Here is a 27,842-nt window from a genome sequence, read left to right as displayed (position 1 = left end):
GCGAAGATATGTACAGTGAAGATATGCCTACTAGCGAAGATATGTCTTTAAAAGGAAGTGCCTTTCTCTAATTTCCACAAAAGTGCTCTTGCCAAGACCTGCTAGGGCTTTAAGAATCCCCCCAGTCATTAAGTGGTTGAAAATTTACTTCTAGCCCATGTGTCCTTCGGTCTGATAACATACTTTGAGAACAGTCAAGCCACACTATTTACTTACTTTGCCCCCAGATGTACTTGCATTGTCTATCCCTGGTTTTACATCTTCCTCCAAAACAAATTCCCTAGAATGGAAAGTATACCCATTAGTGATGCAAGATCTGCTTAAGGCAGGACACTGAAAAGCTAATGACTGAGAAAACTAACCCACAAATATTATAAAGGCCTTTTACCTTCAGAATTGATTACAAAACATTTAAATTGATTTCCCTGTTTTGATAACATTTCAGTATTTCTTTCACGCTGTGCACATGAAAAATTTAGATAAAGCTGAAATAACCTACCTGAACACCATCACAGGAATATCCATCCATTTTATGAATATTTGGGGCACACTAAGAAAAGAAAACAGAACTATGAACCAAATGTACAACAACATAGCAGGCGGGCCTGATCCCTTTCATGTTTTCATTTTACAGATAAAGTCTGATAATATGGCTGGTCTCTCAAATAATCTGAAAACAAAAACACAAAGATCAAGAGAGAGCAAAAGGAAACACAAGAACCTGTGCACTTTCCCCCAAAGATCTGGATCTAACCAAGGCAAAAACAGTTGGTAACATAGTAGCAGATAAAAAGGACAGACAGCGATGACGATGACGCAGCTAACGCTAACACTGAAGAGCACCCTGCTCTATGTAGATAGGCTATTCCTCAGAGCAAGAAAAACAAGAGCACACAACGAAGTGAGGAGGATGCCAACATAAATGGAACAATAAAGAGTTTCCTCTTTTTTTTTTATCATGGGAAGCACCACAGTCTTGATACCTAAAATGACTCTTCAGCAGAAGCCTACTTGGGACATGTTAGAAAAAGCCATGCCTCATAGCCCCTTTGTTTTTCCCTATAGCAACTGCAGAAAATTATACAGATATAAACGAACCACAATTTTTTTAATGTATTATACATTTTTTTCTATCGTGATAGTAATTATATATTCATTTGAGAAGTTAGAAAATGTAAGCATAAAAAAAAATGAAAGATAAAAATCACTCACATTTCTACCACCCATGACAACTTACTTTTTATAGTTTGATGGATATTTTCCCTACCTTTTTCTACAGAATTTAGTATTTTAAACATAGCTTTAAACAAATTATAAGTAATATTTCATATTCTGCTTCTTCTCTTTACTTTCATCATATGAATTTCCTCATGTCATAAGAAACTTTTTCTAAGCATCATCTGTAATAGCTATAAAACACTGCACTGAGCTAGCAAACCATGTAACCAGTGTACTAAAATAGTCACTTATAATTACCTCCAATTTATACTGTTACAACAAATGTAGTAAGAGCATCTTCATATGTACATTATTTTTGAATTCAGGATTCTTTTAAGATTCCTGCTTATTGTGTAATCTTATAACCAAAGACATTGTTTTAAAATACTTTTCCTCCAGGAGCCGGTGAGGTAATCACTCATTGTATCTTTATCATCAAGTGTTAGCTTAGAAAAACAATGCTAACTGGGTAATAAGAAAGCAAAATGCTTTTATATGAAAGGTTTCTTAGGATGAGCATCTTCAAAATAAAACCTTTTTGATGGTTAATGTAGGTATGCCACTACTGAATCCCTCTTCTCAGGAGGAAAGAATATGCAGGCAGTCCTCACTTTGCCAGGCTCCAAAATATATGAATTTCAGTTATCATATTTTGTTAAAAGACATCAGTAACCCAACAACAGAGTTCCAGTTTCAGTTACCACTATAAAGTAACCGTAATTGCATGAAGCCCAAACTTGGCTACTAGCTCTTCAGTGCACCCAGCACTGGGTAACTGACAGATGACCATCATGGTCAACGACCCGTCTTGCCACTGCTTTCAAAGTATGTCAGTGATCACTGTCCATCTATCTCTTCATTTTGTTCATGCAAAGACAATAAGTCTGCGTTTGTGTTGTCTCCCTTTCTCTAGGTGACAGCACATGACATTTCACAAAATTGGACAATCAAATGAGGGAATTTGTCAGCACAGATGAAAATGCAGCAAAGAAATGAAAAGTGATGACAGAGGAAGTTCAAATCAAATGTCAATGGAGTTCCTGGCAAAAATCACTGACTGCTGCTTGGCAAAAAACCACATTCACAACTCCACGTCTCTTGGAGATATCTCATGACATTGAAAGCACAAAGACTAAAATATCAAAAGCTGATCCAAACTTAGAAAGGAATATAACAACCCAACAAAACAAAAAAGATGCTCACTATGGGCCCTAAGGTTTATGATAAAGAGAAGGCATGCACAGTTCAAACGACTCCTCATAAGTATTTCACAAAGAAACAAAATCTTTAGTTCTCAATGTTCGTTTTAATTTAGTTTGCTAAGTAAATATTAGGGTTTTTTTATTTCCTTTTTCATATAAAACAAATCGTAAGAGTTTTTCATAGTTTGGTAACATTTTTTAAAGATCACAGAACAACTGTCATTTTTTCCACTGGTTGGTAAGATGACTACACGTTTTCAGCCTGCATGGTAATTTCTGTGGTCCTGCCCTACTGTGCAAATCGAGGACTGCCTGTATATTCACCAACCATGTGAAATCTGTGAGCCTCACTGAAGTTTATCAACTTCCCTATCTTCTCTGTTTACAACTAGATGATATTAAATCCAAGAGCAGCTACTCATGGCTCAGGTAATGCCAGCTGTCTTAGATAAACAGGAGTCAAGACAGAGAAACAGACCCCTTCTCAGAACCCAGTGCTCTGTGGGGCCCCTCTGCCTTGGCTGACTCCTGGTTCAGCCAGCTGAGGAGAGAGAGTCATTCTCTTTCCTCCTTCATGAGACAAACAGCAGTGACTGCAATGGGGTGTGGGGGGGACTTGATAACATGGGCGAATGTTGTAATCACAATGTTGCTGATGTGAAACTTTCATAAGACTGTATATCAATGATAGTTTAATAAATAAAAATAAAATAAAAATGAAATAGTTAAGGCATGCCTGCAGTCTTAGGTTAGTTCAACATTAAGACAAAATTATGCTGGACATCTGCTCAAGCTTTGATTAAATTCCTGAGAAGTGAATAAAAATAGAGGCATAGTTGATGTGAAAGATAGTCAGAAGCATCCTGTCCTTTTACATTTCTCTGGGGGTTCAGGGCACGACAGAGCTGCCCCAGTTTAGAGTACTTATTCTGTGAATTACCTGGCTTGAATTTCCTGAGCATGTTTCACGAATATCACAATCATTTACTGCTTCCCGGCACACGGTCCCCATCGGCTGAAACTAAAATGAACAAAACTCAATGTGTAAAACTGTTGAAGAAAAAAAACCTCACAGTACCTTCTTTAAAAAAAAGAAAAATGAGTATTTTGAGGACAGGAATATCAACCTATTTTAAGAGGGTAGTCTGTGAAAACCACAGTCACTGAACAAAATGTTAAAGTTTTCAGAGTTTCTCAAGTATGAAGGAATTTGCATAGTTACCACACAGAAGCCTTATGCAATCTCACTGAAACAGGAGATTACTTGGTGGTATTGGCAGTACAGCTCCACCAGGAGGATACCCCAGCCCAAGTTATAGGAATCGTCCTTCCAAATAGCTTTGGATTCACACTTTTCCCCTCAGTCTGTGGGCACCTTTATCAATAACTTTTTTATGCCTGCTCTGCCAAGAGTTTGAAAGTCACACATTGGGCTGAGTTGCAAAAGTGAAATTTTCTAGCAAAGAGATTTCTTCCTGTGCTTTCCTTTCTCTTCTTTCCTGCCTCATTTTCACACAGATCTATAGCTCGGTCTTTTATTCTTTTTTTAATGTTTCTCTTATTTGTACCTACATATGGGAGTTTCTGTGCATTTTTTCAGCCACCATAAATATTTCTTATACATATGGGAGGTACACATAAATCTTTCAGCTCACTGGATTTATAAATTGCAAGAGTATTCACTATAACAAAACAGAGATTAAAGTCATCATCCTCCCCTCCCCCTTCAAATTCCCTCTCCAAAAGGCTAGTGTCTGGAGCTGGATCTTTCTATGATTTTATGACTGATAGCACAAACATCCACATTATTTGGGGACCCCCCCTCGCCCTGCCAACTTTGATCTTCTCTCCCTTGCTCACAACTCTCCAGGCACTTGAGTTTCCTGTTGTTCCTACAACATGAACAGCACACTGTCAACTCCAGGCAAGAGCTCAGCATATCTTTTGGAAGATCCAAACAAAATTTGTGTTCACTTGTTCATTCATCAGGTATTTGCTGGGCACTTAAAATATATCAGGTCCTTTCTAGCCACAGAGAACTCAATGGAGAATAAGACACAAGAATCCTGCTCAAAAGGAACTTATATGTTAGTAAGGGCCACAAAAATCAAGAAATCAGCAAGATCATTTAATTTCATATACTCTGGTTCTCTTCCTCCTTGGGATTGGGGTAAGCCACAATTTTAGAACATCGAGGTAGAAATATGAGCAGATTTAAGGCAGAGCTTATATTGAAAGTATAAATGTTCAAGAACCACCAGGAAACTTCTGAAAGAAAACAGAGTGAAGGAGGGCTTGCTTTAAGTGCTGGGATACAGCAGTAAATAAATTAACCCAAATTCCTGTCCTCTTAGAACTTATGAACTAATGGGAGGAGAAAAATAATAAGTAAATAAGCAATATTTTACAGAAGGGGTCTGAAAATATGGTCATGAGAGCAAAACCTGGTGTGCTGCCTGTTCTTATAAAGTTTTATTGGAACACAGCCACGGCCATTCGTTTCTGTAGTTTTGATGGCTGCTTTCAAAGGCAGAGTTGAGTAACAGACAGAGACCTTAAGACCTACAAATTCTAAACTATTTACTATCTGGCCTTTTACAAAAAAATGTTTTCCAACTCTAACTTAAGAGACACTTTATTATAAATACATATGGAAAAAACAGAGATAGATACACAGGCTTTCTTACCCTGTTCTTCTATTGCCCCTTCTCCATTCACCATCTGCCTGTGGCTTCTCCAGGAGCCCAGGGTAGGGGTTAGAATGGGGAATGTAGGGTAGAGAAAGTGGCAAAAAAGATCTTACTTGACAGTTACAACTGTAACTTATTTTGTAGCAGAGCTAATTATGCCATTTTACTGCATGTATTTTAATTCTATGATTTTGTACTTGTTCTTTGAAATGACGGGATCACAAAGAGCCTAATTCTACACATCAAAGAAAAAAAGGCACAATTAAATGCATTTTATGGGTGGGCAGTCTTAAAACATGAGGATTAAAATAAATGATTGGGGATCCCTGGTTATGGCAGTTGGAGAAGCTGACAGAGTAAATCATAGTAGCCAAAATGAAAGAACGTCTGTTTCACATTTCATTTAATCTTTCTTTTTTTGGAGAGCACTCCAGAGATCTCTGCCAGTATCTTGCTTGTCTTAGAAAACTGCTTGAGACATAGTGGTAAAGTGGAAACAGCAGAAATTGCTGCCAGCAGCTCTGCGATGTAACTGCACATCTCTTCCTCACTGGCTGAAAGAGCCTATGCAGGTTATTGCACTTCCTTGAGGCTGGGCTTGCTCCATTGGAAAGATCAGTATAATTCAGTAGTCCTCTGCTTATCCATAGGGGATATGTTCCGAGACCCTCAATGGTTATCTAAAACCACAGACAGTACCAAACCCTACATACATATACTATGTTTTTTTCTTATACATACATATCTATGAAAAAGCTTAATTTATAAATTAGGCTCAGTATGAGATTAACAATAATTAATAATCAAATAGAACAATTATAACAGTATCCTATAATAAAAGTTATATGAATGTGGTCTCTCTCTCAAAGTATCTTATTGTACTGTACTCACCCTTCTTGTGATGAGTGAGATGACAAAATGCCTACTTGAGATGAAGTGAGGGGATGACCTGGGCACTGTGACGTAGCATCAGGCTATTACTGACATCTTAATAATATGTCAGAAGAAGGATCATTTACTTCTGATCCACAGTTGACCATGGGTAACTGACACCATGGAAGGTTGAAACTGTGGATAAGGGGGGCCTCCTGTAATGCCCATCCCAGAACATAGTTGTAAGCATGATCTAAGACAGCGGCCTCAGCGAGTATGCTTTTGCCCCCACAGGGACATTTGGCAATGTCTGGAGGCATTTTTGCTGGTCATTGTTGGAAGGGGTGATGCATGCACCTAGTAGGCAGAAGTCAGGGGAGATGCTAAACGTCTTAACAATACACAAGACACAGCCTCACAACAAAGAATTATCCAGCAAAAAAATGTCAATAGTACCAGGGTTGAGAAACCAGGTATAAAATGATATAAATGCAAAGTGTTTGGCACAGTCTATGACACATACTAGATAATTAATATGATAGGTTCCTATCCAACTATCCCTTAACTTCTTAGACTAGTCAGTCAGCTAATAATCAATAAAAGAGTGCCATCTATTTATTCATTCAGTCAAAAAATATGTACTAAGGACCTGTACCGATGACTGTGTAAATCCTGGCTCTGCCTCCATAAAACGCACAGAGTGGAAGAGACTGATAATAAACCTCAGAAATAGTATAGAATTTTTTACCAGATTTTATATAAGAGAAAAAAGAAATAGATTTCTTTGAAAAAGGTGAGCCTCAAATAACTGTTAGTCTTGATGTAAAGGCTTAAATATTTGGAGACAGATTCTGGGAGGAAGAAGACAGAGAACATATAGAAGGATGCCTTCTAAACTCTCCTGTACTACAACATATGCTAGGTGTTGTCATGTCTAAACAGTATAGCCTTTGCTCCCTCAACAGCTAATGCAAAAGATACACCAAGCTGAGCAGCAAGAGAAAAGGATCAATTGAATATACACTTGGCTTTACAAAGAAAGGAAAAACATCATTAGCAACACCTGGTTTCCTCTATTATGTATGCTCCCCAGGAAGGCAGTAGTGAGAGGACAACTGGGGAGAGTAATGAGGTTCAGGACCCATCTCCCTGACTAGCTGGCATAAGACCCTGGGCAAGCTGTTTAACCACTTCATGCCTCAGTGTCTTCATCCATTAAATGGGATTAAAAATAGGAACTATACCTCACAAGATTTTGTGAGGATCCTTGTAAAAGAGCTGGCACTTAATCACTTAAGTATTAAGTATTATAGATATCACTATTGTTATTAGATTATATTTATTTAGCCTTAACAATTTAACCAAATATATCCTCTTTTCTGTCCACTGGTCATTACTCAATATTTATTTACCTTGCACTTTTTACAGCAAAGACCATCACTGCATTGAGAATCCTGAGTCAAAGTGCACTTCTTACAACACTCTGCTCCTTCAAGAACACACTCCTAAGGAATAGAAACATTTGTAGAACATCAAAAAATGGAGTCATTTTCCTGAAGGTACCAGGATATTTTCTCAAATAAAAGTATAACCTCACAAGAACAATTTTTCTTCCACAAATTCTATAAAATTTCCAGATGTAACACTTGCTCTGTCTCTATGTGTGGACCTGGAATGACTCTGAATAACCTAAAAGAAACAATCATCAAAGCACCCAGGGACTTACTGCCGGGGTCCCACAGTCACACTCCTCTCCAGTTTCAATGAAGCCATTGCCACACTCAGGAGGATCGAGAAGCTGTGGGATGAAAACCAAAAAGGGACTGAAATATAGAAAAAGCAACATCAAAGACTTTGTAAGAGACTGTAAGTGCCCCATCTATCCATCTGGCGTGCCTGTCGGTCATGTCAAAGCACTCTATCTTTATTTTCCTAAACTTGAAAGCATGACTTTAGAACTTTAGAACTGGGACCTTTAGAACAGAAGTGTCTACTTCTGTGTCCATTTCAGATTAAATCATATTTACGTATGTAGCACACATTTCAAGTAAAGTCTGGTAAATGCCACCAAAACAAAAAATGATCCATTGACTAAACCCAGGCTAGACTGACTCCTGACATTTCATTTCAAAAAGGAAACAAGGAATTTGGAGTGAGAAAGTCTGTATTCAGTGCTTGCTCAGCTGCTTACTTGGGGCAAACGGCTTATCATCTCATGGCCCAAGTGTTTTAATATTTAAAACAGAAATAATAATAATATTAGCTGCCCATCTACATCACAAATTGTTGTGAGGATCAAGTTCCATCATCTTCGAAAGCCCTTTACTAAATGTATCTCTTTGTGGAGTGCAAAATTATTTCACAATTAGGAGACCATCATAAAAATTAATAAATCCACTGATTTATTTACTACAACAGATAGCTCCTCCTGTTAACACAGCTTTGTGAGAACAGCAATAATAATTTGCCCCCAAAATGGAAGCAATTTTTAGCCTGTACAAGAGTACATTTTAAGACCTTTATTTTTTAATTCTTCATCATTTTCATTATGTTTTGAGTGTAACTTATCTTGCAGTTATAGGTAAAATTAGTAAATAGTTGCTACTTCAGATATATACTATTCTTTCAAAAGTTCATCAAAGTTTACATATTATGGAATGGAAGTGAACACACACATATCAGCAGACATACATATACACACACTTTCCTAACTCATAAGAGTGAAAAAGCAGAATAAAGAAGGCAGCAATGAAATCCCCACCTGATTTCACTCTCTCCTCTCCTACAAAGGAATCAACTCATCTCTAGATTTCATTTTCAGTTAAGAGATCATAACAAATGAGACAGTTTTGAAAGCCAGAACTAAAACTCATCCAGATAAAAAATACCCTTAATCTGTTACTCTGAGTCAGAATAATCAGTTATTTTGGTAAAAAGACTTGTATTGCTTTCCCTTTATAGCAACAGGGATTCAGTTCAAATATCCCTTTTGAAGCTCTCGGAAAAGTCTTAACATTGTCAATTTGCTTTCTAATGCAATATGATACATTTCCTAAGTATCATTGGAGTGAGCAAACAATGAAACCAGGCAAATGCTCACAAAGGCAAGGCCACATATCATGGTGGTGCACAGAAGGAGCCTGTCACATTATTAACAAGGACAGAGCATTCTGCTTCAACACGCAGACCTCCAAACTGCATGGGAAAAGACCTGCTTTCGAGTCAGTAACCAGAAGATGCTCTGCAAGTTGTAAAAGACTCTGAGAAAGTCCACGTACAGAAAGACTTTTTCCTTTTCTCTTCAAGTAGACTGGGTTTTCATACTGAGAAGTGCCTGTAACATCACTCACACTGCTCATTCTGAAAGGCAGTGGTGGGGAGTAATGTAGGGAGGTAGGCTCCCATTCCTGTCAGTATGAGTCATGACGACCTGTCTAAAGGGGGAAAATAAAAACCGCATCAAGAAAATGACAAGGAAAGGCAAAATGAAACCATTTTTGTAGGCTCACCCTGAATCATCATTTGGTTACATAAACAGAAAAGAGACATTTTTCAGAAAGCAAACACTATTTCTACCTGCATTCTTTCATAAGGTCCAACTACTAAAAACTTGTTGTTATAATACATTAGAATGATTCGTAACTAACACCTCTGACCACCGTGATTACCTTAGAGGGCTTGTTGAAAAGGCAGGCACCACCTCCACTCTGCAAGAAGTCGTGGTACTCTTCAACGTTACACTGGGTGAACTTTTTAGGAAGGTAATAGCTGTAAGAAGTAAGGAAAGCAATAGCTAGGTATTTTCAGCTCCCTTGTTTGTATATTATTCTTAAAACTGACCATTGTAAGAACTGCACATTATTCTTAAAAAAGGAAGAATAAATTCCACTTATGCACAACATTTATATTCAACCACTTATGCACAACATTTATATTCAATCACAAGAGTTTTTATTCAACCAATATATTTCTAAATTCTTCATTTGGTGACTAATGGTGACTCTGGGCTGTCCATATTTGCATACACATCCACAGGAAACACACACACACTTTTAATTTCAAGCAAAGAGAGTGAGGAATAATTTATTTCATAATGATTCCCTCTTAAATATTAAGACTGAGCTGGAACATAAACTGCAGAACATTCTACAAAATACCTGGCCTATAATCCATCAATGTGTCAAGGCCATGAAAATCAGAGACAGAGTGAGGAGGAATTGTTCCAGCCTGGGGGGGTGAGTAAGAGACATAAAAACTAAATGATTCTAAACCTTTTGCCAAGATGGCATTTTTGAAACACAGGGACAATCTTGAATGAAGGTTAAGAATGAGATGTTATTGATTGTATTGCGGTTCTGCAGGTGGATGTCCCTGTTTGCAGGAAAAGCACACTAAGGTGTTTGCGGGTGATGGGGAGCCAAGTTAGCAACTTATGATTCAGAGGACAAAAATTTCTTTGCTATACTATTCTTGCAACTTTTCTTCAAGTTTTAAATTGTGTCAAAAATATTTTTTTAAAGGCATACAAAATAAAGAGGTCAATAGAAAAAGAAACTTGCATAGAAAGCAATTTGGCAATATGCATAAAGTAGACTCAAAGTGAGAAATATCCTTACATTTAGTAATTCTTTCAGAAATGTTTCTTGAGAAAATAACTAGCCATGTGTACAAAAATGTATGAACAAAGATATTCATGATGGCACAATTTATAATAGCAAATAATATGAAAATAGCCTAAATGTTCAATAGTAAGAAAACTGTTAACTAAGCTGTAATATATTAATAAAGTAGAATACTATATAGTTATTAGTAATCATGGTGTTGAAGATAAAGATTCAGAAAAATGCTGACTACATAATGTTAATGACTAAGGAATTATATATCTAACAGGAACCAGATTTTATAAAACAGTATAAGTGGAAAGAGAAAAAATATTGGATTGAACCAGCAGTATTTTAATATTAACCATGGTTATCATGAAATGATGAGAAAGAAATGATACAAATTTTATATCCTATATTTTTCAAACACTGCTTTACATTGAGCTTTTAGAAAAGTGAAACACAAATTAATATGATAATGGATAGTTTTTATAAAGTCTCTCTCACTAGTCTGCAAGGACTATGTCCATTTACATCCCTACTTTTTCCTAGTGGTTATTGCTTTGTGCATCAATTAATGGAATATACAATGATTATTCATCCTAGATTCATTTTTCAAGTGTTTCATGCCAAATAAAGGTATCCTGGGCTTAAACTGTCTGAACTATTTTACTTCCTTCACTCCATTTTCCTAACAAGTCATAAATTTTATTTTTTATTTGAAAAGTTTCTTACATATATTACTTCTCACATATACTCACTTTCCCCTCTAATCCAGCATATTTTTGCCAGAATTATGGAATTGAAAAAAGTTTTTCTTAAATTTCTCTCTTTATTCTACTGGTCAAAACCTGAGATGACTCCCTATTGCCCAAGAAGAAAGGCAGTAACACTTCGTGTTGGGCCCTCAGAAGTCAAACACCTGCCCCAAAGAGCCCCTCAGGGTCTCAGCCTCACCCAGCCTCCTGCCGACTGCAGAGCTGGGAGCTCAGTCTGCTTTCCAACAAGGACAGGAAACTCACAGGGAAGCTCTTTTAATAAATGAACACTTGAAATTTGTGGATCACTCTTACCTTCAACTCTGCTACATCTGACTTCCTACAATTGCACACACAGTTGTGTAGTAAACACGGCTAATTTCTCCACCATACAATGGTCCTTTAAATACCCAAAAGCAGATACCATGTCTCTCCTAGGCTCTGACTCGAAACTTCTTTTTTGCAGGGTAACATATCGGTTTTTAGTTAATTCAGTCTTAAAATTTTAACTGTTATACCTCTAAATAGGACTGGTATTCATTTCAACAATGCCTTGCAACATTTAGCAGTACAGAGGAACTTCAGAAAGTAGAAATGGGAGAGAATGTACTCATGGGAAATATGTATCTATAAATAGTGCTGCTATATAATGTTTGGCACAGATCGTATGGTACAAAGCATCATACCAGACAATGTTTTTGTATAAAGAGATTTTTCTCTTGCACAGACCCATTTGATGTAAGAGTTTCAATGCAAAGAGCTATACGCAGGTATCTGAGTGTTGCCAATTGATTTAGCTACACATCATGCTTCACGCTAGGTAGATCGTCAATAAAATTTTATTTTCATGGTTAATCAGAATAATCAGACATAATATACTAAATAGCTTTTAAGAGATTAGAATCTCTAGCATGGAATTTAGTAACTGTTGGAGAATTACAACTATAAAAAAAGACTTTGATCATATTGTCTTATTACTAAACAAAAAGTCCAAAGATATTTTGAAGAATATTTTAAATGATGTTTGCATGTATATTCCCTCCATCATTTATTTTCCTCATCATGCACATTTTGGGAGCTCAAAATTCAAATCAAATCAATAAGTATTGGATCTGTACAAGAGATTACGTGAGGTCAGACAAAAATATAAATTAGTATAAGATGTAATCCTCAAAAATTTACAACGAATTGGTGAGGCGAAACAGAAGGACATACAGAATTAAGTATAATGAAGGAGTTAAAAACTATAATAAATCTCAAATGGCTAGAGTTGCACATTATTTAGAGAAAAATGAGAATTCCAGATGGAGAATACAGTGAAGAAATCAAAAGAGGCTATAAATTAACATATAATTACGGTGAGCAACTTTTTTAGAAGCTGAAAATCCATGTAAGATTATGGTTCACAAATCAAAACAGCTGGAAACCCATGTACAGTTATGGTAAGCAAAATTATGGTAAGTGAATAGTACTGGAAAATGAGATTGCAAATGAGGATGAAGAAAGATTATGGACATCTAAACACTGGAGGAAGGAATCTGAACCTCATTCTTTAGACAATAGAGACTCAACAAAAGTTCTGAGCAGAAAAATGATGTGATTCATATGTTTAACACATAAATCTGTATGCATTAAGAGGCAAATGGAGAAACTGTGCAGTATACAGTCAGTGAACTAAACCTCTATGTTATCAGCATGGATGAATCTCACACACATGAAGTTGATGAAAAAAAGCAAGTCACCAAGAATACATGTAGTATGACACCTTTCATATAAACTAAAAATATGCACAGCGATGGTATGTATTCATCTCACATACACATATATATAGTAAAAATATAAAAGGGAACTTGTGAATGATATGAACCACACTAAAGATGGTAGTTACCTTGGTCAGGCCCAGGACCAGTAAAGAGAGAATACAAGAGGGACTTAACTATGTAGGCAGTGTTTTATTTTTTTAAGCTGAATGATAGTATACAAGTGTTCTCTGTTTTATTCTTCACTCATTTTTAGTGATGATGAAAGTGGAGTTCCGGAGGGGAGAGAGGGAGCCTGATAGCTGCCTGAGTATCTGCAATGTGTTGTTGAAATAATAAAAGCCCGAGATGATGAGCGTTTAAAGTAAGGTGGTGGTGAGAAGCTAGGCATGAAAGGAAAGGTTGTGAAATTTATTTAGGAAGAATAACAGACAGGATGGGTGTAGGAAGGGTAGGATGGTATAAAAATGGAAACTTCTCAGGAGAGCAGATTGTGCGTATCTCTTCCCCGTTCCTTGTTCGATGACTAACCATTGGTAGCTTGAAATAACTATTGTGGGAGTATTTACATCACAGAAATCAAGAAAGCTACAAGTCCAGGCTCTTTTCTTGTTTTTTGTTTTGTTTTGTTCTTAAGCATCAGCTTACCAGCACATTACCGTTTATAACCCATCTAATTAGAACTGAAGAGATGAAAGGAAAGGGAATTATTTAGCCAAGAACAAAGTTTTTCCTTATTTCTTACATTTCCAATCTAGATTCAAGGCTGAAAAAATGATCTACTAGCTTAACTGACATCAACTGTATTCCTAAGTAAATATTTTGTGAAAATATTTTATATACAGAGCCACTGAGAAAATCTACTCTTGATTTTCTCTTCCATGTCTGTGGTGAGGTTCCGTGCACTAAGTTCCAGGCTGTCATCCTCCTAAGACAACAGCAGAGCAGGGAAGGGAGAGTGACTTATTTTCAAATAGAAGTGGCTCACCCCGTGTCTCCCATTATGCATCCGGACCACGTGTCCTCACATTTACACTCACCTAGAGAAAATGAATACACATCTTGTTACAAAGTGAAAACAAGTGCCTTAGAGCAGTTCTTATTTTTAAAAATAAATCTTCACTTTATTACTCAAAGTACCTTTAAAAAAGTAATAACTCCTTTCTAATTTTCCTTATATTTGAAGGTTTTTAGGCAACACAAAACAAAAATCTATGTTGACTCTATCAAGATTTTATAATTTTCACTAAGATAAAATCTTTGGATATATTAACAAATGGCCATTTTGAAAGCATCCACTTAAAAGGCTTTACAATCTAATACCAAGGAATCAGGATGCACCACCGCAGGACTGGTCTCATAGGCCTTTATGAGAATTCTAAAGCTAGCATATTTCACTAGGTCCCTATTTTATTATGCCCTTTATCAGGTCTGATTCCAGCAGGCAAATTCTACCTCTCTAGCCAGACTAAGAGCTGTTTTAAGTAAATCATAATAAAACAGAATGATTTTAACCTTTAGGCCTAGGATTCTCTACCAGACCATTTAAAATGAGTAAATTGACCTTATTTTGTCCATTTTTAGGTTAAATTCACTGTGAATTTATCATCACATAGCTTTACATGTTTATTACTCATGCAGAAATTTTCATCTGTAATGTAAATATTACCTTGTATTGCTTTTTTAAAAAGTATATAGGTCCTGTTTATAATTCATGCAAACCCTTTTGATCAAACAACCAAAGAATCTCTATTCTCCAAACTATCTGACACATACTCTATTTTAAATAATACTAAACCACATGTGCACTTGAACTTACCACTTGCTAACTTCCTTTTGTCTGAGATAATACCAATATTATGGGCTAGTGACTGGGCAAGTGTAACTGCCATTAAATCAGTTTTTCCAAACTGAAAAACAAAAACAAAAATAAAATATATGTAAATGCAAAGTATTTTTTATTTAAGATGGGTCAGAGAAAAACGTCACAATGTAATTGAAAGTAAGGAATTTCCAAGCATTTTATTTAGCAATGTTTAAACACACATAGCTAATGCTGAACAACTGAGAATTTGGGAAGTAGTAAGAAATAAATCTTGATTAAGTCTTATAAAGAAGACTACAAGCCAGGAAATCATCAACTTTTGGGTTTGAAAACTTAAATATAATTCTGAGTCCAAATTTCACCAGTGCCATTTCTGAAAAACTTAGTACTTACATATAATTAAGCCTGTATTTTGGATAAAAATAAATGTCTAGGTTATTTGGAACTTGTTCATCTTTGTGTGTCCATTTGCACTCCTGAAATGTCCCCAAACTGAGTAGAATGTGGCTTCAGATAATAAATGGTATGAGTAACAAAGTGTGGTGATAATCTTTGGCCAAAGAAACTTGAAAAGACTTTGGGATATTTTTTTCTCAATATGTAGCCTCTCCCAAAGATTCTTTTTCTTTTAAATCACTTCCATCAGGTTTAGTGCTAGGAGTAGAAGGAACTTTTTGGAAATTCTGGTCTATTTTTTTCCCCAAAAATTACCAAATAAGGGAAAAGGAAGGAAATTTCCCATGGAGTTGTTAGGTAGTTACCCACTGGTAGTAAGTCAATGCTTCAGGGAATTACCCAATTCTCTGGAAAATTGAAGTGCTAAACAGGGCCTTATTTTCAACAAAGGTAGAAGTACAGACTGTCTGTGTATAATCTGTAAATCACTAAATTGGGAAATTATTCTAAGTAGAATGTGAACAAAATTATCAGGTATTATCTTTCATTATTTCCCTCTTCTGTCCTCTGGTCATTTACAGTAACCATTTTGGTTGTTAAAAAAAAAAACAACCTAACATTTGGAGAATGTGGGATACTAAGAAATAATCTCCCAAATATTAGGAAAACATGTTCAGCCATCATACCACTTTGTATCGTATGGACGTTCACACCTACTTCATTCACGCCTCCTCCTTTCAGCAACGAGCAAATCCCACCAATATAAGCTGCCCCGCTCCGGCTACTCTCAAATTGACTCCCCCTTTTAGAAAAGGAAATGAAAAATGCTTACTGCTCACAGTTCAAACATCATACAACCTCTCATTATTAATTTACCACACTTATTTTCCCAATGCACATGTTTCTATACTATATATCCTCCTTGAGCTAAGGGAGGAATGAGAATACTGCTTCACACATAACCAACGAAAAAAGTTTCTGAGGGATGGTTCCCCACCATGACCAAAAAATATCTTAAAACAGAACCATAACTATTAAAACACATTACCAATATGATGTACTCTGAGGACACAAAATCACTTCTGTGGTATTTTTGCCAAAGATGCATAACATGAATCTCGTATGAGAAAACATCAGATGTTCCCACAATTAGGAACATTCTGTAAAATTGCTGACCAGTGCCCTTTGCAAATGTTTAAGTTCAAAATAGCCAAAGAAAGGCTGAGGAAATCTTTCAAATTAAAAGAGACTAAAGAGACTTGACAATTCAGTGCAAAGTGGGATCTTGAATAGGACCCTGGAATGGTGGGGTGGGGGGATTAGCTATAAAAGACACTGAGACAATTGGTGAAATTTGAATATAGACTATAGATTGCTTAAAAGTATTGTATCAATGTTGAATTTTCTGGTTTTAATAATTTACTATGGTTATATAAAAGAATGTCTTTATTCTTAGGGAATACACTTATGTTGTAAAGGCCTAGTAAGTGGAAGTCTCTAACTTACCCTCAAATGGTTCAGGAAAAAAAAATTGATAAGATGAATGGATGAAAGGAAGGGTGGCAGAAAGGAGGGAAGGATAGAAGCAGAAATCACAAACAAGTGGGGCAAAATGTAAACAACTGGTGGATCTGGGTTGAGGACATATGGTATTCCTTTATAGTATTCTTCCCACATTTCTATAAATTTGAAATTGTGTGAAAACTAAAAGTTTATAACAAAAAGACACCCCACTCTTACTTCCATTTGTAACTTTTGTCAACAGCTTTCACTTGAAATAATAAATTTTTTAAATGCTACTATATATAATTTGTATCAAAATACATGTTAACCCCCAAAAACCTTAAGAGTGAAAAAAAAATAGAAGATAAACTCCAGAAATAGTTAGCTCTCCCTGTGGAACCAAAAATAACGATAGCATTAACATTTAAAAGACATAAGCGTTAAAGAATATAATTGTTCTGTTAAAAATACTCTTTATGAGTATTAACTCAGTACTTTTACTCAGTAAATGCTCTGATTAAATCTCTTGAAAAAGTGAATGAAATACACATGCAATAATAAAATAACTCAAAATCAAACCTCCTACACATTCATGAAAATTTCAAACAATCTCTACTTTAAAAGTTCTTCCAAACATATCTGCCATGTCACATCCTAACTGCATTACGCAGTACATGACAGGAAGGATACATCTCAGTCACAAGTAATAAGAGCATTCAACACAGAACCCAAAAAAGTAGTAAATCATTACAAAAGTTACGTACGAAAAAAGGTGTACTGCGTCACTTTTCTCTTTGATAAAATCCCTCCTGTATTTCATAAACTCACGTAGGGTGATCAGTGGGTTTTCAGATATGGCAAACTTGTTGTCAGCCGCCCAGGTTTCCATGGCAACCAATACTATCCTTGTCTTAAGTTGGTCTTTATATATCTAGTATATTAACAAAATGAACACAGCAGCTGTACACGTGGTAAAATCAAATGATTTATGAACAGGACTATAAAGCTCCTTTTACGGAAACTCCTTGAGTTTTAGTTAAATGTAAGAAATGTCACTGTTTGTAAGGGAGATACTTATTTTTCTAATTTACATACATTTCCCTTGAGTAAGAGAGAGTCCACCTGTTCACCAAGTAAAACCCAAAGAACAGAGCCCTAATTAGAAACAGAAGACCAGTTTTTTGACAAATATTTGCATGCTTAATCAAGACTCCCTCTGAGACCATTTTCTGGACAGAGAATTCATGTTCAAGCAGAAAATGGGACGACGAGGACACTCCAAGGAAATGAGGTCTAGGCAACCTGATTTTTAACTCACGGAGGAGGCACTGGCACTGCTTTGTTGAGGGAAGATTTGGAAAGGAAATCCAGTAGAATTATTTAGTGGCATCATTCCCACAACACTAGGCACTCTTGGAAATGGCACAACTGGGAAGGTCTCTCCACTCTTACGAGGACACTACGAATGTCTTTGTTAGGAGCTATGACTCAACCCTTTATTTTCCAATGTGAAAAATGCAGAAAGGAATTTCAGGCATAAATCCATGGGTAACTTTGGCCACTCCTTTTATCATCTTCCCAGCTCATTTAAGTCAATGCAGCCCCGGGCTTACCGGACTTACATGACACCTTGGCTAAAGGGCAATTTAGAGCAGTGACAATATAAGAACCCATATTATCCAACCAGTTAGCATTAGCAATCAAACGAAAACCCTCTATGGAAATGTTAAATCGAGTTCATACTTACTAGATCCGCAATGTTCACCACAGACTTCGCATACGTGTTGGTGTGTACAACGGAGAGCCGGTGCTTTTTAAACTGAAAGCAGAAGAAAACAAGAGAAGGTCTTTCAGAGTCATCCGCAAACAGTCACCTTGGCAGAGAAAACATGTGGTTTGAAAGATCCCTAAGGCTTTCTATAAAAAAATCTTAAGAGTTGAGAACTAGTCCTTTATATGCTGTGTAGTCCGAGGCAAGGCTCTTAAAAATCTGAAGCCTCAGCTAACTCACCCATGAGGTGAAGTAAAAAATAACCATTCCATCCATTTCACAAGTTTATTTTTATCACAGGATTGTCACTGAAAATGATAAAACATATGAAAGCTGTCTATGAATTGCAAGATACACAGACATAAGTAGGGTGATAGCCAGAAAAAGTGGACGTGAATACCGCTGAAAGTGTAAAGTTTGATAAGACTTAGTAAAGAGAAGAAAGCTCTAAGAGAAGGGTCACAAAGAGGTGGCTTAAAGGGTAGATGTGGATCACATATACTTTTGTTTGGTGTCAACAGTATTTTAAGAACAAAGAAATCACAGCACAGAGAATATAGTCAGCCATTCTGTAACACCTTCCTATGCTGACAGATGGTGGCCGCACTAGTGAGGGTGAGGATTTAGTAATGTGGTAACTGGTGAACCACGGTATTGTGTACTTGAAGCCAATATAAGATTGTGCATCAATTACACTTCAATAAATAAATAAATATCAGAAATACCCTGTAAAACCTGATTTCTGGCTTCACTTAAAATGAGCCTCCCCACATGATAACTGGCAAGTGCTGAGAGGCAGCTATTCCTGTTCCGCAAACCATGTGCCTTCCTTTCCATACCCCTCAACCCTCCCTATTGTTTTATACCTGGCTCATGTCATTTGTGTTATCTGCTTTCATTTGTGTTGTGATACCCTAGAATTTCCAAAATATATGTACGTACACAACTTATTTTGTAAAAATCTCAGGAAACAATTAACACTCATTGCCTTCAAATAAGTAGAAAGACAAAACTTAGTCCTGGCCTGAACAAGGAAGAAACACTCAATCTTTATTTTATTATTATTACTATTAGGCGTAACAATAATAAAGAACAGCAATATGTTTGTTTAGTCACATGCAAATAAATGACACATTTTCTCTCTCATAAATCATCCAAAGTAAATTAAAATGCACTTGTACCTGAAATTAAGTAAAATACAACAATGTGCATTACTGAATATGTTTAGTTTAAAACCGGTTACATGGAACAATTAGCTTTATAACTCACTGATGTGCTATGAATGTACCCATCCTGACTGCAACATGTCCATGAATTGAATATACCTACCTAGGGTCAAAATAATTGACTGAACAAGAAGGACATGTTGTCAGATCCTAAAATCTTCACTGTTTGGCTACATAAGCATTTCCATATGGTTTACTGCATAGCAAGACAAACAGAAAACCTGCTTTTCTTTCATTAGGATAAAGCTGTATATGATGAACTAAAGTGTCACATTATTGGTGCCTCGCTTATTTTTCCAACTTAAAATATTAACAAGCAAATCCAAAAAGTTGACATTACGGGCTACACAAGTACTTCTGGAACTTCACAAAATACCACTAGTTACTTCCACCTAAGAGTATTTCCAGGTTGTTGCTGGGTAAGAAACATGTCTGGTTACACAAGTATCTTCTCCACGTTAAAACATTACAGACTTCTTCTTTCTTCTAAACACATTTCTGCACCCACCAGTTTTACCCTAGGTATAGACAGGTTCAAGCAAGAAAAATATTCAGCGAATTTTACCATAAGATGATCATTCACAATCATCAGTTCAATGTATTTGGTCTCCTCCTCTACACTACGAGGATGTCGATGAAGCTGCAAGATAGTAAAGGAGACAGCACATAACTAAGTCCTCTGAACTTGGCTGTGAAAAACTAAAAAATATGTTATGCTTTAGATCCTTAGACCTTTATCTAATAGCTGAAAATCCGTACCCTTTTCCAACCTCTCATTTCCCCCATCACTCACCCCAGCAACCACTTTCTTACTCCTGTTCTAGGAGTTTGACTTTGTTTTTAGATTCCACCTATAAGTGGCGCCATGTAATTTTTATCTTTCTCTGCCTGACTTACTGCACTTAGCGTAATGCCCTACAGTTCCATCTATGTGTCACAAGTGACACGATTTCCTTCTTCTTAAAGGCTGAACAGTATTCCACTGTGTGTGTGTGTGTGTGTGTGTGTGTGTGTGTGTGTGTGTGTGTGTGTGTGTGTATCTTGATCCATTTATTCATTGGTGGACATTTGAAGTAATAATACTGTATTGTATAATAGGTATTTCCTAAGACAGTAGAATTTATATTGTTCTCACTAAAAAAACCAAATAGGTAATAAATATTTGAGGTGATGGATGTGTTAATTAACTCGGGGGGATCCTTTCATAAAATATATGTATATCAAATCTCATATCCTGTTTTACACTTTAAATACTTTTACCATTTTGTCAATTATACTTCAATAAAGCTGAAAATTTTTTAATTAAAAAAAACCAGAAAAATAAAGAAAACAAAATTTGGCCTTTTATTTTTCTAGGCTTTTTCCTTCATTTTCATTAATTAATTTAGTTTTTGAATACGTAATAAATGTACACGGTTCCAAAATTGAAGAATTACAAAAAGGCTTAGGATCAAAGTGTTCTTCTCACCTCTGTCCCCCATTTACTTAGTTGTTACTCCTTCTCCCACAATGGATACAACACAATTACTGGTTTCTTCCAGAAATATTTACACATCTAAAATCAAATGTGAAATATACCTTATTTCATACTTTCATTTGCCTCACTGTCCTTTACATCAGGCTATTTTCATTTACCAGTCTATTTTGGAGATTGTAACATGGAAGCACACTCTTTCTGGTTTAATTCAAGCTCCCGAGGATGTCTGAGAAGACACAGGGAGTGGGCTATTGGCACTTTCATTCTAAAATCTCCAGATCTGAAATTGAGACATGCCCTTCCTCTCCAAGTGATCCAAGAGCTCTGTCGTGATAGATCTGAGAGCTCCTGGGCAGTCTTGGGTTACCTAGCTCAGCTCTATATGCCTGTTCAACAAAACATTTTCTCCATCTTCAAAATTATGATCAATGAATGCTACTGGTAAGAGCCACGAAGCCAGACATATGCCTTTGTGTCTGCAGTTAGTCTACAACACAGCCTTGGATAAGGTCTGTCAGGTTAACTTTTCCCAATATGTCAGGCTTTGATATACATTATCTCAGAAAATCTTGTTCACTTTCCCAAAGGCTAGGGTATACAATCAAACCTAAATCAATATGGGGATGTTTGTGTTGAAAGCTGCTTTTCAAACAAACTAAGGAATTACTGCCACATGGATTTTGTCTCTGTGCTATCTGCATTCCCAAACTTTAAAAATTTTTTCCACAAACCCCTTTAACAACAAGTTGATAGGGAATAAAAGACTCAAACTCTGGGTTTGGAAACCAAGAAGCAACATAAACTGCACATCATGACAGGAGTCTTTTTAAAAACAGATGTTTTAGGATGCTAGTATCTGCTTCATGAATTGTGGAAGACACCTGAGCCTTACCAGTTCACACAGTACATGTTCTAACAATTCTCAGCATTTTCTTAATGTCAGAGAGTTGCCCTACTGGCCACACAGTTTCATATATTTCACCTCCATGGGTCCACAGCTTTCTCAGAAAAAGAAATCAAGGGTTTGCTTGCTTAGCAAATGACTAAATGTTGCAGATGTTTATGAAGAACATCAAGGAATGTGTCAAAAGAAAACTGCCTTATTCTCTCACTTCATAATTCATGGAAATAAATACTATTTCAAATTAAATCCTGATAGCAATTATTTTTATCTATTTAATTGAGTCTCACTATGTATGTATACTCATAAAATATATAGAGCTCATCGTAGTAATTCATGGAACACAAAGGCTTCTGAGTTTAAACTATAAAGCACATGTGGTTATAAACACTTCTCTGAGACCAGACTTCTAGGTAAGAATTCTAGCTCCACCACCTGGTAACCCATGTAGCTGTGGGCAAGTTCTTTAATCTCTAATGCTTCAATGTCCTTTTTAATACAATGGAAATAAAAATACCTTCCTCATAAGGTTGTTATGAGGGTTAAATATGTTATTCTCAGAACAGGGCCAGGCACATGGTAAGTACTCAGTAACATTTAGCGATTATTATTCACATTAGAAATCTGTCTGCAAACATATTTTATTTCATACTTATTAAGTTATCTTTTTAAAAGAAGATATATGGTTCCTTCAACTGCTTAATCTTATTAGAGATCTACTTCTCTCATCCTGTGTTGTGTTTTTTATGCCACACACACATACACACATGCACACACCAACCACCCCCAACCACCCCGAAGGTGATCGTATCTTAGTTCTGTTGACCACAGTTCTTTTTTGTCTACAGCGTTACCTGCTCTATGATTCTGGGCAAGTCATTTTCACAGCTTAGAGCCATCTTTTTTTTTCCCCATGAAAGGGGAATAATAGGACCTACGTTATGGTGTTTAAAGCAATGTACAAACAGTTATTACTACCAAGTCCAAGATTCACTGAACATTCATACAGACTCCACAAAGGAGCTCAAATAGCAGTCTGTGGCTTCAGAACCTGATAAATTTACTCTGAAGAGCATATCTTTAAGGGGATACAAGGATGCGTACTATACACAAGACTCCAGAATGTGGCAAGGAAAAAGTCCTTGGTAGAAAAAAATCTGAGATGCCGCACAAACAGTCCCATAATCCATCTGTATGATGAATAACCATATTATTACCACTATCTTGAGTCCTTTTTGAGTCTATGAAATAATATGGTCCCATCTCTACTGCTCCTACAGATCTGCCACCCTTACTGTTTAGCACACCCTGACTACGGGCTAAACTACTACCTACCCTCTTACAGAGACTTAATGTAGATGAGTAAAACATTATGACATATTCCTATGAAGACATACCTGCCGTTTACTCCTTTTTGGTCTTAGCTTCAAAATAAATTTTGGTGGAGTGATGTGTACTTGCTGGAATTCTAAAAGGAAATAAAAATAAAATTAACTTAGTGCATTTGCCAGATGTATTTCACATAGAGTAGTCAAAGTTTTACTAGTTATTGCCAGTATAAATTATATAATTATACCCTGATCATTAATTATTAAAACTTATAATTATAATAATTGTTTTAAATTATATAACTATGATTTCTATGAATTTTATAATTTATAATATTGTACTTAATAATACAGAACATCAAAGTAATTATGTTCATAGTGATACTAAAAAAACTTATCATGAATGAATATAATTTTTTTTAATTTCAAATATTACTCCTAACAATTTATCTCATGAAATATTTTCATTTTCCCCTACATACACAATCACATTGTTTTTCAAGAACTTTCTAAATAGCCCAACTTGACCTTCACTTCCACTACTTTCCTTCATTAATGAGTGACACACCAAATGTTGGTGCAGACGTGGAGCAATTAGAATACTCAAATAATGCTGGTGAGAGTGTAAAATGATACAGCCAGTTTGGAAAAAGATTTGGCAATTTCTCATACAACAGCAATTCTCAAATTGTGACTCTGGACTAATGGCATAGGCATTACCTGAGAACTTCTTGGGAATGCCAGTTCTCATAACCCACCCAAAATGTACTGAATCAAAGCTCTAGAAATTGGTATAGCCACTATGGAAACAATATGGAGGTTCCTTGAAACATTAAAAACAGAACCACCATATGATCCAGCAATTTCACTTCTGGGTACAGCCAAAGGAACCGAAATCAGTATCTCAAAGAGATATTTGCACCCCCATGCTCACTGCAGCATTAGTCACAATAGCCAGGATACAGAAGCAACCTAAATGTACACTGATGGATGAACGGATACAGAAAATGTGGCACATACATATAATGGGATATTATTCAACCTTAAAGCGAGGGAAGTCCTGCCATTTGTGACAACAATGATGAACCTAGGGGCCACTTTGTTATGTGAAATAAGCCAGACACAGAAGGACAAGTACTGTATGATACTACTTACATGAGGAACCTAAAATAGCCAACTCATAGAAGCAGAAAGTGGAATGGTGGCTGCCAGGAGCCGGGGTAAGAGGAAAACGGGAAGGTTTAGTCAAAGGTTACAAAGTTTCAGTTGTATAAGGTGAATAAGTCCTATTGACCTACTGGACAGGATTGTGCCTATAGTTAATTTACTGTATTATATACTTGAAATTTTGCTAATAGTGTAGATCCTAAGCGTTCTTATCAGTAAGAAGAAGAATAATAAATAAAGAGGGCAGGAGGAAACTTTTAGAGTTGATGGTATGCTTATAGTATAGATTACAGTGATGACTTCATGGATGTATATTTATCTCCCAACTCATCAAGTTGTATACATTGATTATGTACAGCTTTTTGTATGTCATTCATATCTCCACAGAGTGGTTTAAAGAAAAACTCTAGAGATAAGGCCAGCAGTCCATGTTTAATAAGCCCTCCAGGTGATTCTGATGCATGCTCAGTTTGAAAGCACTGTTATCCAGTTAATACGGACCTACCTTATGGCCCAGTAATTTCATTCCTAGGTACTTGACAGAAGAAATGTAAATGTGACCACAAAAAAGAATTGACAAGGATGTTCATAGTTATTTTATTCATAACAGTCAAAAATTAGAACAACAAACATCATCAACACAATGGATTAAGAAATTTTGGTGTTTTCATACAATAAAATATACTTATTGAGAGATATCACCTCATACCAGTTAGGATGGCCAACACAGAAAAGACTAGGAGCAACAAATGCTGGTGAGGATGCGGAGAAAGGGGAACCCTCCTACACTGCTGGTGGGAATGTAAACTAGTTCAACCATTGTGGAAAGCAATATGGAGGTTCCTCAAAAAACTAAAAATAGAAATATCATTTGATCCAGGAATTCCACTTCTAGGAATTTACCCAAAGAAAACAAGTTCCCAGATTCAAAAAGACATATGCACCCCTATGTTTATAGCAGCACTATTTACAATAGCCAAGATATGGAAGCAACCTAAGTGTCCACCAGTAGAGGAATGGATAAAAAAGATGTCGTACATATACACAATGGAATACTACTCAGCTGTAGGAAGAAAACAAATCCTATCACTTGCAACAACATGGATGGAGCTAGAGGGTATTATGTTCAGTGAAATAAGCCAGGCAGAGAAAGACAAATACCAAATGATTTCCCTCAGTTGTGGAGTATAACAACAAAGCAAAACTGAAGGAACAAAATAACAGGCCCACAGACTCCAAGAAGGGACTAGTGGTTACCAAAGGGGAGGGGTGAGAGAGGGCAGGTGGAGAGGGAGGGAGAAGGGAATTGCAGGGTATTATCATGATTGGTGCACATGGTGTGTGTGGGGTCATGGGGAAGACAGTGTAGCTCAGAGAAGACAAATAGTGACTCTGTGGCATCTCACTACATTGATGACAGTGACTGCAATGGGGTATTGGGGAGGACTTGATAATAAGGGTGAATGTAATAACCACATTGCTTTTCTTGTGAAACTGTCATAAGATTGTATATCGATGATACATTAGATTTTTTTTAGTAAGCAATCATCGATATACAATCTTATGACGGTTTCATTGATTAAAAAGAATGAACTATGACCCCTGATAACATAAATCTCATAGGTATGTCCTAAGCAAAGGATCTGGACATAATGCATGACTCACTTGTATGAAGACCTGTAACAGGATAAAGTGATCTATGGCAATAAATATAAAAATAAAAAATAATCAGAAAAGGGATTGCCGAGGAGGGAGACATGACTGGGAAAGGGCACACAGGAATTTATGGAAGCAGATGAGCTCTGTATCTCACCAGGGGAGTATGCATATGTCACAACTCATCCAACAGTACCCAAGATTTATGTCATTGCGGTAATCTTTAAAAAAATGAGTGTTAAGGGGCCCATACAAAATAAATAAGTCCTTATCAAAAATGTATTCTTAGGAACACTAGTCCTGAGAGCTGTGTCATGTAAAAACAAGAGGTTCTACAATCAAACAGGCTTGGGGAATACCTGACCAGAGTCCACCTCTGGGAAATACATAATCTCAGCAAGACAAAAGTGCTGGTGACCATAGCCCAGGGAAACTCTATTAAATCTTAAATAAGTAAGCTTACTTTTGAGCTTATTTCACAAAAATTGCAGCTTTGACATCTATTCATTTCTTGTTTTCTTCTAACTTATCATAAGTCTAAGCATCTTGGAAGACAGATAATTGACTGAATGGAAGACTGAAAATTGACAGTGCCAACTTCTGATGAGAAAAGAAAACCAAAAACTAATTGAGGCAGACCAGAATTTTCAGAGTATGTTCAAAATCATTTTTAATAGCAGCAAAATGGCCAAGCCAGCCCCAAAGTTTCTGCAGAAAAAGAAATCCTGAACAAAGTTTTTTTAAAAATGGTGAGATTGTATCATAGAAGGCCAACAATAAAGTCCTGAGGGATGATCTTTATTTATAACTTTAAATATTAATTATTGTCTATTGCTTCCAGTAATACCTATTACGATTGTATTTCTATTCTCAAGCAGCCAGTCATGATTTATTTTCTTCCCATAATAGGGATTGTAAAAAGTTTCAAAAGGTAACTGAAGGAACAGTCAAGTGGCTGTGTAAAATACAGGCATCTCTATGCTTATTTGCACATTTTTCAAAATAGTGAGTTCTATAAAATAGGATCTTCTATCTCTTTGGCAGTCAGAGAGAAGGGGTGAATTTTGTTTCTCTTTAGAGAAACTGCAGAAAGTCAAGGAGTTACAAACCCATTTCAGAGAGGAAGGGGCATTAGAAAACACTTGTGTCATTTTCTGATGAAGACATAATGTGACCTTCTTGGTGATTTTCCTAAGCGAGGTTAAGATTTGCTCTCAGACTGATCACTGTCCCTTTTCCCTTCTGCCCCTCAGTGTATATTCTCGTAGTGCCATAATCCAAATCCCCAATCAGTCCCTTGCGAACTAGAAAAGAGAAACAAGCTGAACCTCTGTTTCTTCACCTATAAAATCTTCTGTCTTCAGAAAGAGACAACCAATGGTTCCAATAAAACCAAAGGCAAACAGACTGTGCTTCACTAACGCGGCCATGCATGCCCTCTACCCTACTTGTCAGCTGACGAGTGGCTGCAGTGCTCAAATCAACATCTA

General features: G+C 36.4%; 1 protein-coding gene across 27 annotated transcripts in view; it reads right to left on the bottom strand.

Annotated features, from left to right (window-relative positions):
- Positions 1-27,842, bottom strand: part of ADAM22 (ADAM metallopeptidase domain 22) — a 238,033-nt gene that overhangs the window by 48,677 nt on the left and 161,514 nt on the right. For all 27 annotated transcript variants that reach the window (XM_036911799.2, XM_036911798.2, XM_036911800.2 and 24 more), the window contains exons 8-20: positions 23,599-23,669; positions 20,389-20,463; positions 18,574-18,645; positions 17,591-17,757; positions 16,041-16,125; positions 14,922-15,012; positions 14,091-14,142; positions 9,652-9,751; positions 7,710-7,781; positions 7,396-7,488; positions 3,361-3,441; positions 500-550; positions 217-280 (exon numbers count right to left, since the gene is read on the bottom strand). In XM_036911799.2, the coding sequence (XP_036767694.2) occupies positions 217-280; positions 500-550; positions 3,361-3,441; positions 7,396-7,488; positions 7,710-7,781; positions 9,652-9,751; positions 14,091-14,142; positions 14,922-15,012; positions 16,041-16,125; positions 17,591-17,757; positions 18,574-18,645; positions 20,389-20,463; positions 23,599-23,669 (1,074 nt within the window). The remainder of the gene's footprint in view (positions 1-216; positions 281-499; positions 551-3,360; positions 3,442-7,395; positions 7,489-7,709; positions 7,782-9,651; positions 9,752-14,090; positions 14,143-14,921; positions 15,013-16,040; positions 16,126-17,590; positions 17,758-18,573; positions 18,646-20,388; positions 20,464-23,598; positions 23,670-27,842) is intronic.

This window comes from Manis pentadactyla, chromosome 7 (genome assembly GCF_030020395.1).
Source record: "Manis pentadactyla isolate mManPen7 chromosome 7, mManPen7.hap1, whole genome shotgun sequence".
NCBI classification, from domain to species: domain Eukaryota; kingdom Metazoa; phylum Chordata; class Mammalia; order Pholidota; family Manidae; genus Manis; species Manis pentadactyla.
Note: the sequence above shows the minus strand (reverse complement) of the source record. Positions and strands in the feature narration are given on the sequence as shown.